The following is a 12823-nucleotide window of genomic DNA, read 5'->3' as shown; positions in this document are numbered from 1 at the left end:
CAGAAGACAGGGATACAGAAATTATTCAAATAGCGTAGTTACGGGGAAATCTTTTCTCCTCAAAGTTGCAGCACAAGATTATGTGATTTCCATGATACATGCAAATCGAGGTTTGACCGTGGGGGTGTCGACCACCAGGATTAGGTACAAGCGTGCTGTAGATTGCTTTTAATAACAAAAATCCACTCCTATGTGTTATACGCTCGGTACTGAAACAATTACACCATCCTCTCTGTTGCTGAGCTTTCCCTTGATGGAGTGCATGCCCCAGTCGATGAGCCCTTCCAAAAAGCGCCGGGTAGCTTCGTCGTCTGGTTTTGTGACCTGCCTTGCAGTAGAACAGTGAATTTAACACAGCTTGTACCTCCCAGTTTGGACTGCCGTCATTGGTTGTTTTCTTAAGTTTTCATGAGTTCTTCTTGGGTAAGGAAAACCAAGAATCTCACACCGAAGCAATGCAGCTAGGAAAACAGCCACTGCTGTTCTTGGCCTGCCGCTGTGCTGAGCTGCGCTGTCTGATGAAAAGAGGCTTTATCAGCAAGGAGGGGCAAGGAGCGACAGCTCCTCTTAGGAACATCTAAGCACAGCTCTAGAATTCCAACTCCGGTGCTAAGAAGTAAAAAAAAAAAACAGAGAGGTAAATGGGGATGTCAGTTGTTCATAAACTCCGTATCCTTAAAGCCAAGCTTGAGGGATGCCCATTTCTCAAGCCTGGAGATGGATCCTTCTCCCTCGTCTCCATCTGCCTTTTGCCATGGAGATCGAAGACACAACTCATCAGAGTCCAGTAAAACCTTTTAAAACTGGACTTGGAGGCCGAATGTGAGATCTGTGTCTAAGCCCGGAGCTGTCGGGGAAGCGGGCAGGCTGTGTGTTAGAGTGCTGTATGTGCCGGTGTCTCGGCTGTACGCCTCCGCAGCCCAGCTGTGCCCTGCTCGAGCGGGCTCCCCGGGGCGCTGGGCTGCGGGCGGCCGGCGGCGGGGCAGGCTGGCAGCGGGGCAGGCTGGCAGCGGGGCAGGCTGGCAGCGGGGCAGGCTGGCAGCGGCAGATCCGCAGGTTCTGTCCCCGACTGCCTCGCAAGCACCGAGCTGTCAGGGGAGGAAACTTAAACTGTGCTCTGCGACTGAAAGTTTACATAATTCATTACTTAAGGAAGAGGTCAGAGTATTGGGTAGTGTGATGGTGAGTGGGCACCACACTTGGTAGGGATGTCCTTTTTTCCTTTTTTTTTTTTTTTTTTCTTCTTGGCAGCTAAAACAAACCCCCTTAACCTCTCTGTGCTGACCATGAACTCTCCGGCCGTGCGTCTGGCAGTACAGTGGGGCTTAAAACCTCATCCAGAAACTGCTGTATCTTTATTTTTATCATTAATAGTGCCTTCAGTGGTGGTTACGTGCCTGCTGTGCAGTGACTTTTGGAGAGCGGTCTGTACGTCCTCCCTTGGGCAACTTGCCTTTTCAGATGGCCCAGCTCCAAAAAGATGGGAAGGATTCTGCTGATTCTGATGTCCTTGTGATGGTTTCTGTTACATATGCATGTCCCAGTGTGATTTGATCTCCTTAATAGAAAGTGTTGTGTGTGTTTGGTTTTTCTTAAGCTCTCCCATGGATATGTGGAGTCCCTCGTGCTCCCGAGAGGGCAGAAGACCTGGTGGTGTATGATCTCTTTGCACCCACCAGTGCCTTGCGTGTTTAGTATCTTCCGAATACCACAATCCCCAGCTGCTTTGTGCTCCAAAGAATTAAAATTAGGGATGGCAAATGACAAGGACTGAGTGCGTGAGCCTTCCTGTGTACCTAAGTCCGTCTTCTGGTTTCCTAGTGAATAAACTGTTTTTTTAAGAATTAGGCTGTGATTCTATATTTCATGCCAGGCTTGTGTGCCCGTTGCTTAGTGTTGTTGCCTATGTGTTATCCATCATTTTTGTTGCAACAGTTAGCTGCTGAGTTGTAGTTGGTATTGCTAAATATAATGGCCTTATATTTTCTAAAGCATTTTTGGTAGCTTTCACACAGCATATCTCTAAAATATGAAATATCTTTGCATTTTCAGCTCGCTGTTGTTTTGGGAAATGTGTATCAGGACTACCTGCAGTTAAAACTGAATGCAGGAACAAAAAGACGTTTTGCAATTCTTGCGTCTTTTCAGTGAAGTATTTCTGGAGGAAGCTGGAATTGGAGGCAAAATGGCTTTTAGAAAGTGGAATGCTGGTTGCTAGATTGTATTTCTTGAGTTTTATCACACCTGCTAAAAACTAACGCTGCCAAGATGCTGCAGCAAATTCTCAAATGAGCAGCAGAAAATGTCAAGCCTGTCGCCACGTGGGGGTGGTACTAAATTCAATAAAGCAATGCTGGAATTTGTGCTGGAGTCCGTCAGGGATGAGGAGGGCCCTTGCGCTCTGTAGAGGTGTTACGGTGCCATCTAATGTCGTAAGATTTAAATACAGGGTGCGGACAGGTATTGACTGGTAGAAATGCCATGGTTTGCGTGTTGATCTCTAAATCTGCTGTCATCCTTTCTGCTCCTGAGAAGCAAATGCTGTGTGAATTCTTCAGCTGTGAATCTGAAATTCCTTCTGTGCTCTTCTGCTAGATAACTTTTGATAAAATGTGAATTTCTTTGGAAACATCTTTTAGCTTAAACACTTTCTTTTTCCCCCAAACAAACGTCAAGTTATTTTCTGTCTTGTTTGCAGAAAGAATACTAAGGACCAGGTAGGGTTTAGAAAAGGTGTAGCTGAGGGTTGTTTTCACACGTTCTTAAAAACACTTCTGGTTTAGCAGCAGCGATGATACCAAAGTGCCTTCTAGTGAAAAGGATGGAGTGGAAGCTAATTGCTAGAGCTGAAAGGCTGTAATTTGCTTCTTGGCTTGTATCTTTGTTTACTTTCTTGCAAATGTGATTAGACCTCTAAGAGAGTGGCTTCAAAACTTCTGCTTCTCTGGCCTGAGCTGGGCTATGGACAACTGTAGAATGCGAAAAAGCATTTGCCTTTAAATCCCCTTTATGAAGCAGATTATATAAGCTCATCACAAACTCATGTTTACTTATTGTCAGTTGTAGGAACAGTAAATTACATTAACTTAAATCTTGCTAAAGAATTTCTTAGAAACATTTGTTTCTGGCAGCATGTTAATGGCAACAGAAATACCTGAATATGCAGAAAGCCAGCTTGATTACATTGGCAAAGCAAAAGTTTGCTATACTCGGTAATACAGTCGGTGTTTGTACCTCAGTAATCTGATCGGTCATGCATCCTAAGTGAAATAGCAGTAGAAAATTTCCTCTGTAGGTGGTAAGACTCAAAGCTAGCCCTACTTCGTAATCCTTGTCACATCAGGTCTCTACGTAATATGCTAACAAGCCATCCGGGCCACACTGGTCAGAAGATGTCTGTAGTCGATGTTTTATTATAATGTTTCAGTACAATGATGGATTGAGGTGTTCACCAGATGAAACAGGCAACTTGCTTGGAAGACATATTCTGACTCTCTACGTTTGACTAATTCCCTTTCTCCCTTTTGTCTCATCCTGGGTAGGTTTGAGAAAGGACGGATTTATACATTTATTGGGGAGGTGGTCGTTTCCATGAATCCTTACAAAAATTTGAACATCTATGGGCGTGACATGATTGAGCAGTACAAAGGAAGGGAACTGTACGAGAGGCCTCCTCACCTCTTTGCAATTGCTGATGCTGCTTACAAAGCGATGAAGAGGCGATCAAAAGACACCTGTATTGTAATATCAGGTAAGCTGAAAGAGCTTTTCATTATGATGAACACTTGATCTTTGTGAAATTCTAGGTAGAAGAAGAATGATGATTTGGCTAATGACAGCGTTTTATAAAAGAAGACTTCATTAATCTTAAAATGGCTTATTTGCATTTGAATCTGTGTGTGGAGACCTTAGCAATTATTTCTTACCTAATTCAAGAGCTGGTGTCAGTCATTAGCTTAATCTGTGCGTGCAAAGCGATAACTTGAACATGAGTCCTCTGCTTGCTCTGCCTGTGTGAACAGAGATCAGTGAGCACAGGGTTCCCGTCTCTCTTTAGAGAACTGCTGAATTTTGTCCCTTGGATGACTGGCCAATGTTTTGTTCTCTGTTTCCACGGCCGGACTGATTGCTTGTCGTGGCTCTAACAGTGGGAGCAGGGCTTGTACCATGAACGGTCGCTATCTGGATCCTGGCACTTGGTTTCCTTGATGTTCCCGTGCTTTAGCAGCTCTGAAAAGCGAGAGACCCGAGATGGTGCGCTGAACAGTAGCCTCTTGTATTGCAGCTCCCGGCACTGCTGCTAGCCAAGGCTCTGCATGCCAGTCTTTCTCCTCTAACAATATTCCTTTTGATCCTCTGTGTGCCGGGCCTTTTACCGACCTGTGAAATCTTACATCATAACTGCTTCTAAGTCAGCATAGCTGCAACAACCAGGCAAGGTTATGGCTATATTTAGAAAATGTTAAAAGTGCACACAAATAAGGCTGCTTAAAAAAAACAATAATAAAAATACCAAACACTGTCAGGGTAGAATGAAGATATGCTGTTCAGTGATTTGCTTTGCTTTTTTTGATCTGTTCTGTCACCTTTTATTTATGCCCTCAGGTGAAAGTGGGGCTGGGAAAACTGAGGCCAGTAAATATATTATGCAGTACATAGCAGCCATTACCAACCCCAGTCAGAGAGCAGAGGTGGAAAGGTAAGGGCTTTGCAGAAACGTAAGTGAAATTGTTTTGTTTCTGGATCTCTCTCTGTGGACTGTGTAGCACCATGTTATTAGATGGTCTCTTGTGCTAATTGCATGCTGATTTTACAGCATTTACCTAACTTCTGATACTTCTTTTACTCTGGGAATCTTGCAATATTGATTGCTAAATTCACAGAAAAAACTTAGGAAAAACTCAAGCCTTCAAACTTTCAAAATAGAAACAGTATCTAGAAATCATGTTTCCTGTGGCAAATTGCCTGAAATATGTGTACATTAGAATAGCATGTTGAGTGCAAGGAGCATATTCCATGACCTTTCAGGCTCGCATACTCCTGAATTGCAAAATGTGCCTGTCAGCCTTCGAGTAAAAGTTTTTGAGCAAAGAATGTGGCTTTCTGCTGAAACAGATTTAGTACCTACCGCGACAAAAATTTTGAAAATTATTTGCAAAAGAGTTCAAGAAATTGATTTAGAAACTTATATATGTAAAGGAACTGAATTTTTGATGCTATTTTCAGTGGGGGGATCTGGTCTTTGGTTCCCATTTGCTCGGCTGTAAGGAAGATTACCGAAAGCTCCCAGCTGATTTCCCGTGGGATTGCTAATGCCATACACATTTGCCCAAATATGTCATCAAAGAGCATCTCTGCTGTTACTAAATTCTTCTCGAGAAATGCCTGCAAAAAAATTTCCATGGTATGAGTATACAAGTCTGGACTTACCCTGTGCTCTTTCCCATTTATCTGTACTACAGAGTGAAGAACATACTGCTGAAATCCAACTGTGTGTTAGAGGCCTTTGGCAATGCCAAAACAAACCGTAATGACAATTCCAGCAGGTTTGGAAAATATATGGATATCAACTTTGATTTTAAAGGAGACCCAATAGGTGGGCATATCAATAATTACTTACTAGAAAAGGTAAGCTACCCTCACTTTTAGAGTTAGAGGCTTTTGTGTAGTTACTTCTGTAATATGTGCTTTGCCAATAGAAAATTTTCCTTTCAAATGTGGTATGTCATTATGTTACATATGAGGGCATGGAATCTCATTCAAATCTAGAGCTTTATTTTTCTCCAAGACTTACTGTAAGTAACTGAAATGCTGCTGAAGCACTGGCACTGCCCTGGTACTTTAACACCACTGCTTTCAGAGCTCACCATGTGAGGGACTAGTGTTACTCAAAAGCTTATGAGCATATTGGTGTATGAACTTTGTATCCAGAATAAAAGCTGAGATTAATTTAACTCTGTAAAACTCCTTCTTTATAAGTTCCCGCATTGAGATCTCACTGGTGAATAAAAGGAGAAGATATCTAGGTCTGTAAGTAGCAATGGTATGCTTGAGAAGCGTTACTCTGGAATAATGCCACAGCCTTGTGTGATCTTTTAGTAACTTTGTTTTTATATATTCCAAGTGATCCTGAGCATGATTTTTTTTTTCATGTCATTAAGTGGTGTCTGAAAACGTTGGAATATGTAAAACTGTGTAGAGAAAGTGGGCTTGATCTATTAACAGTTCTCGTTATGTGCGACACACATGTCTGGCGTTAATTTATGTTTGACCGCATCTGCTAACATGCTTTTTTGTTTGTGTTTTTTACTTTTCCCATTATTTCCCTGAAGTCTATTTTCAGAATAAACACTTTATTTTAAAAAACAAAACAACAAAACCAAACATTTAACATGTGTGATACTTTCATGCAAAAAAGCGGTGGGGCTGCAGCTGCAGTGACTTAAATCCTGATCATTTATTTCATGTTCTTGACTTCTACCAAGTTAAATTTGTTTCCATTTTGAAAGCAGTTGAGTTTCTGGTCTGAACACAAGCAGTGAACAGACAGTGAATTTGCACTGCAGCAGGAACACGTGCCTCGTCACTCTCCATAGGTCAAACTTGTGGCATAAAACAAGGATACTTTGCTTAACTGAATTTCTGCTGCATTTTACTTTTTTTTTTTTTTGGTGCTGTTTTACACTGATTTGGAACGAGTGCTCTGAAGATGAAGCTGTTGCTTGCTCCCTAAAACAATGCCCTTGTGTTAGAGCAGAGCATTCACTTGTACAGTGGCTGGTCAGCCTGTCCTGGGGTTGTAGAAGTCGTTACCATAAGGCCTCAACTATGGCCCAGGGAACATTTGTTTATAGTCACAAAGTCCTGTTTTTCATTTCCAGCAATTAAATAACTCTTAAACTAAAACAACATTTTATTTGACTCTTCCATGAAAGCAATTCTGTAGTTGCTACATGGGTTTCCTGGTTGGAAGTAGGACATTGCAGCTGTTACGCAAGCTGGTCTTTTTGATTATAGACTTCAGACTCCATGGTCATGCCTAGCTAATAATGTTTGTAACAGACTTATTGTAAGATAAGATTAGTTTGGAGGTGTCCTAGCAGTGGTGAACCAACGCATCAGTGTCTAAGGGGAGGTGCTGGGGGAGCAGGCTGTCCACATCCAGAAATACCTATCTTTGTATTTTGTTTCCCCACAGTCTCGCGTGATTGTGCAACAGCCGGGAGAACGAAGCTTTCATTCTTTTTACCAGGTTTGTATTCGTTTCCTGAAACAAATGACTCTTCTCAAGTTTCCCAACATGATAGGCAAAATATTTAAAGCTTTCACCCTCTCGTGTGTTTTGCAAAGGGTTCCCTTGTTGTTGCGTCTTGGGTGATCTTAGGTTCTTTAGTTCTTTGAAGAGGCCTGATCTGGGGAAGGAGCATGGGAAGATTTATTTTTTTCTATCCTCCAGTCCCGTATTAACACATTTGTAAACTTAAAAGGAGGCTAACTAAACAAATATGGTAGAATATTGGACTTTGACTCACTGTTTTATTTGTAATAAGTCTAATCCCTCTATTTTCTTTTGAGGCCTTTAGTCCATATGGAAGTAATTTTATGACACCAAGTTGACTTTCTTTTTTCCTTTGCGTTCTTTTTAATGTCTTCCATGTTGTACGGTGGTTCCCTTGTACATCCTTTGGGGGAAATGGTCAGCTTATTAGTATAACCTTTATTCTCAGTTTTGCGGTGAGGGAAACATAGATTTATTTATTTTTTTCCCGCTTGTTCAGTACTCCATGATGGCATGTTAGCACCTTTCTCATGAACGTGTCGTTTCGAACATGCAGAGAAGGTGAATGTGCTTGCCAAGACACATCTGTGGCACGTCACAGATATAAACATGTCTGGTCTGTGAAGAGGTTCAGGCTTGTTTTCTAAACAGTTGTGTCACTCAAAAGGACACTCATTTAGGCAACCTCTTGCTGGTAGTTAGAGCCCTACAATGATGCAGACCATGTATTTTGCACGTGTTGTGCTTGTGACTCCAGATACTGTAGCTGATTCTTCTGTAGCAGTAATTTAATGTTTTCATGATTTTGCTTGTCAAGCAGATGGATAAGAAACAGAAAAAGGAAGGATTTTATTTTTTTCATTCACCGTTTCTTAAAATACTCTTTGTACAGCTCCTCCAGGGGGGTTCTGACCAGATGTTACGTTCTCTACATCTTCAGAAGGATGCATCTGCATACAACTATATCTGTCCTGGAGCACAGATAAAGGTGAGGGTGGTGTTAGTGAGTCAGAGGTAACTTGTCTTAAAATTGTAAATGCTTCTTGAAATACTTAAAGTACTGCTGAGCTAGCAGAAGCTGAGACCAGTATTTATGGGATGAATACGGAAAGGTGACACCAATGTGCTATTTCTAATGGAGTTTCTGGCCCTAGAAGACCAGCATATGTGTACTTGTGCCTGCTACATTTGCGTCTGCTTATAAAAAACAATCAAATGTAGTAGGAGAGACATCACCTTTGTTAATAAATGCTAATAAATAAATAAATCATAGATATTTGACCCATTACCAGTGACACACTTTTCATGCTTCATAATGGGTAACTTGAGCTGTTTTTTAGACCAAAAAGCCATAAGGACTCATTTTTTTTACAGTAGGAGCCTTTAAGTTACTGAAGCATTCATTCTTCATATCTGACTTGTCCTCAAGGGGGCCTCTGAGCAGGAAAGAAGGGAACAAACCCATAAAGTTTTCAAGACAACAAGATCCTGAACACTTTAAATAGGTCTGGAGTTGTCCCTAGTGTTGTCCCTCTGAAGCAGGGTCCAGACAAAAGGCTCCCTGATTTCCTAATTGCTTTCTTGAGATGCTCTTTGGCAAATGAACCCACAGACCTTCTCAAATGCCTTGATCAGTTTCTCTAGAAATCTGCAGTGGAAACAAACACAGATCATTGGGAGGGGAGCGGGGCAGAGGCTCATCGTGAGAAAGATGGTGACCAGAAATGTACTGCTGGTGCTGTGCAGCGTCTTCTCAGAGGGTCTGTGGCTGCACTACTTGTAACTGTTCTGATTTTTTTTATGAATCGCTTCTGCTCTTTCACAATAAATTCCACTGGGAAAGTACTGAACTTCCTGTATCTCATTGCTGCTAGTATACGTGTGGGTACAATGCGGGGTTCAGCATACAAGTGTATGGTATGGCATTAGGATCAGCTGAAAAAATCTCATGGTAGTGTCTTGCATCTGAAAAATAGTGAAGTACCTGTCTGTTTCCCAGGGCTTGCAAAGTCTTTGCTTCTCACAGTTGGCTTCCATTAAACCCCTCACGTTCCAAACATCTCTTTCCCCTCAGTGTTCCATCAATGATGGTGCAGAGTTCAAAGCAGTAGCTGATGCCATGAAAGTGATAGGCTTCAAGCAAGAGGAGATTCAGACTGTCTACAAAATTGTGGCAGCCATTCTTCACTTGGTAAGCTCTCTGCCCGCAGGTATGAGTAGGCTGTTCTTCAGGAGGGGTCAAGTACACTTGTACTTCCAGCAGCTCTAATTTTCTTGCTGCAGAAGCAGTTGGAAGATCTGTGGGCTGGAAAAGCGTATACAGTTTACGACTTCCAGTGGTGAGTGAAATTCCTTGGTGAAATAGGACACTGCAGTAATGATGGAAGATCACATTTATTCCTGCATATTCCAGATCCCAAAACAGACATATCACAAACTACTGGGAGCTGTTAAATGGTCTGAACAGGAATTGTTTGGGTTTGGCAGTGAGAGGGTAGGGAGCTCTCGCCTTGCCATCTTTCTGTGCCCTTTCACCCTCACACTCGCCATCACCACTGTGATTTTGCTGGAGGCATGGTACTTCATCGTGGATGCTTGAGCACGGCCAGATACAGGAGACCTCTTAATTCCATGTATTCTGATGCTAAGGAAGTCCTTCCTTCGCCCATATTCTCCTGGGACCCACAGAGTCTCCTCCCCTGCGCTGTGTCCTTGTACCTCAGATCTTACGTTTCCTTGAGGAGAGAGCCACTGCAGGTGGGCAGGAGGAAGGTGGCAAAGAAAACGGTAGCTTTTTTCCAATTTTTGGTCCTCCTTGGAGCAGTTGTGCCCTAGTGCTGGGGAAGGCAATGGAGGCAGAGTCAGGCCATGCAGATAGGGTGTGAGACCACTCCTGCAAATAACGCAGTGGTGTTGCTTCTTAATCCTGGCACTGCGGGCGTTCAGTAACACAGCTGTTGCGGTAGCGCCCTGTCAGTCCAGTCCTGTTAGCAGCGCTGACTTGTCAGCTTCCCCAGAATATTCACGTTACCTTTGTGGGCAATGGCATTACAGTAAGAACTGCAGCCTAGCGTTTTTGTGGCAAGCTGCAGTGAAGATGAAATGCTACATCCAGTGTTTGTATACTTAATGTCATTACCCACCGCTAGACTCTGAATCTTGAGACAATGGTTGATTAAACCTCTGGAAGCGTGTGACAATTTTTTTCCAAAAGCGGAGCCTAACACTGAGCAGGAATGCTTTTCTTTGAGTCAGGCTTTGCTCCTTCCACTGATGTTAGAGCCTTGTGGGTATGTGGATATGCAAGGCCCACCCTTCTAACATGTTAGGAGCTTTACTGACTCGAATAGCAGGTGGAATATGGATGAACTTGGGGTGTACTGATTCATACTAATAAAAGACAGATTGAGAAATCTTGTTTCTTGCTGCTTATTTCAGGGGAACTTGAAGTTTTCTGTGGATGGCGATACACCTGTAATAGAAAATGGCAAGGTTGTGTCGATCATCGCAGACTTGCTGTCAACAAAATCTGACATGGTGGAGAAGGCTCTTCTGTTTCGAACTGTAGCTACAGGTCGGGATGTCATTGACAAACAACATACTGAACAAGAAGCCACCTATGGCAGAGATGCCTTTGCAAAAGTGAGTTTAAATTTCCTTTCTCTGCATCTGATTTTGTATGTGACTAACTCAGACGCATTTCTTTTGCTTTTGCCTTTTGGTTCAGTTGTACTTGATGCAGCAAAGAATGGTGATGCCTGAGGAAGGCATTCAATATTGAATTGCCTTCATAATTGCTCATTTTTCAATGCTCAAGTCCCAGTAGGATTCCTGGGTGGATCAATAAATATAGTGCTTGCTGAGACACAGGAAGTCTGTACTTCATGCAGATTTATTTCTGCGTGTGTGCGCTCCTGTGTTCTATAGGGGGATTGCAGAGCAGCACCATCCCTACCTTCCCTGGCTGTGACACAGCATGCACCGCAGCCAGCAGTGCTTGCGGCACATGAAAGAGGGGAGGGAGCTGCGAGCCTGGCTTGCTGACATCTGCAAAAGGAATACATCGTACATTTTGTGAAATGAATATTTGCTGAATATTTGCTGAATATTTTGTGAAATACGATTCTCGACTTCATTTAGCAGTTAAATTCAAGAGTAGAGAGTGGAACGGTAACATCTAGAACTTGGGTTGGAAACCTGAAGTGCTATCTTTTTTTGGAAAGGTGGATACTGATGGCTGAAGGAATGACAACTGTCCATCCTTTGCTAAGAAATCAAATGACAGGGGAAGAACAAATGAAGTTACGAAGGTCCTTGATTATTAATTTGACTTTTTTTCCTAAGATTAGATGTTTTCACAGCTTCGCAGTACATTTTGAACATGCAGACTGCAAAGGTACCTATGCCTATAGAACATTTTCTTTTTGAAAGGTGGACAGGAATATTTTACTGCCATTGTGTTCCGTTGTTAGGTTTCTGTAACTGAACTCTCACTTGCTCTTCACTTGCTCTCAACAACTTGCTAATTGTTAAATTATTCTCAGGTATGGAACTTATTAGGCAGCTGAAAAGCAGACTGGAATCAGATTCGGAGAACCACTGTACCTAGTGACCTCACTAGGATTTAGACTTCATGTAAATAAGTTTTGGAAGAAAGAAAAAAAGTATTTTCATAGCATATTTTCTTCTTGTCAGTAGCTGTTCACTTTTAGCAGAATGTTATCTGTAGCTTTTGTTTAGTTAGGGCAGCATCTTGAATTAAGCTTTGTAGCACCATGTGTTGCATTTGCCAGAAAGAACTGAGACAGATGCAGGCAAAATTCCTCCGTATTTGTTTCCTGGCAGGCTATATACGAGCGCCTCTTTTGTTGGATTGTAACACACATCAATGATGTGATTGAAGTGAAGAACTATGACACTACAATACATGGGAAAAACACTGTCATTGGTGTCCTGGATATCTATGGCTTTGAAATATTTGACAACAACAGGTGAGCCACGTTGTTAAAGCACAGTGTTGTGCCTTCTCCTTTCCCAGAAAACTCATCACCTTTTTTCCTTATGTTTTTGCAGTTTTGAGCAATTTTGCATTAATTACTGCAATGAAAAGCTACAGCAGCTCTTTATTCAGCTGGTTCTAAAGCAGGAGCAGGAAGAGTACCAGCGAGAGGGAATTCCCTGGAAGCATGTGAGTGATTTGGCAGGGGAGGGAGAGGTCGGTTTGAGGTCAGTGTACCAAAATAAGTCCCAGATCTAAAGTTGCTCCACATGTATGCTCCTGTCGAAGTCGATAGGACATCTGTGTCCACGCCAGCTGTACTGTCAGACTTGCTGTCTGGAAATCAAGCTGTGGAAGAAGCTAACCATTTATCTCACAACATTTCTATATTTGTCATGGTTTGGGAAAATAAGTGACTCCAGGTCTGAGTTAAAACATATTGTGGCATCTCTGTGATGCCACACACATCACTCTGTGTTTCTGTTCCACGAGCTTATGTATTTTGTCTAGTTGTAGACATTCGAGTATAAAAATCTTGAATTCTC

General features: G+C 42.3%; 1 protein-coding gene across 4 annotated transcripts in view; it reads left to right on the top strand.

Annotated features, from left to right (window-relative positions):
- The window catches only part of MYO1D (myosin ID), a 195922-nt gene that overhangs the window by 65988 nt on the left and 117111 nt on the right, over positions 1–12823 (top strand). For all 4 annotated transcript variants that reach the window (XM_072885932.1, XM_072885935.1, XM_072885933.1 and 1 more), the window contains exons 2-10: positions 3543–3751; positions 4606–4699; positions 5463–5628; positions 7199–7252; positions 8172–8267; positions 9354–9470; positions 10718–10921; positions 12125–12270; positions 12353–12467. In XM_072885932.1, coding sequence (XP_072742033.1) covers positions 3543–3751; positions 4606–4699; positions 5463–5628; positions 7199–7252; positions 8172–8267; positions 9354–9470; positions 10718–10921; positions 12125–12270; positions 12353–12467 — 1201 coding nt within the window. The remainder of the gene's footprint in view (positions 1–3542; positions 3752–4605; positions 4700–5462; positions 5629–7198; positions 7253–8171; positions 8268–9353; positions 9471–10717; positions 10922–12124; positions 12271–12352; positions 12468–12823) is intronic.

The sequence above is a fragment of the Ciconia boyciana genome, chromosome 22 (assembly GCF_034638445.1).
Source record: "Ciconia boyciana chromosome 22, ASM3463844v1, whole genome shotgun sequence".
NCBI classification, from domain to species: domain Eukaryota; kingdom Metazoa; phylum Chordata; class Aves; order Ciconiiformes; family Ciconiidae; genus Ciconia; species Ciconia boyciana.
The sequence above is the reverse complement of the archived record's forward strand: the minus strand, read 5'-3'. Positions and strand labels throughout refer to the sequence as shown.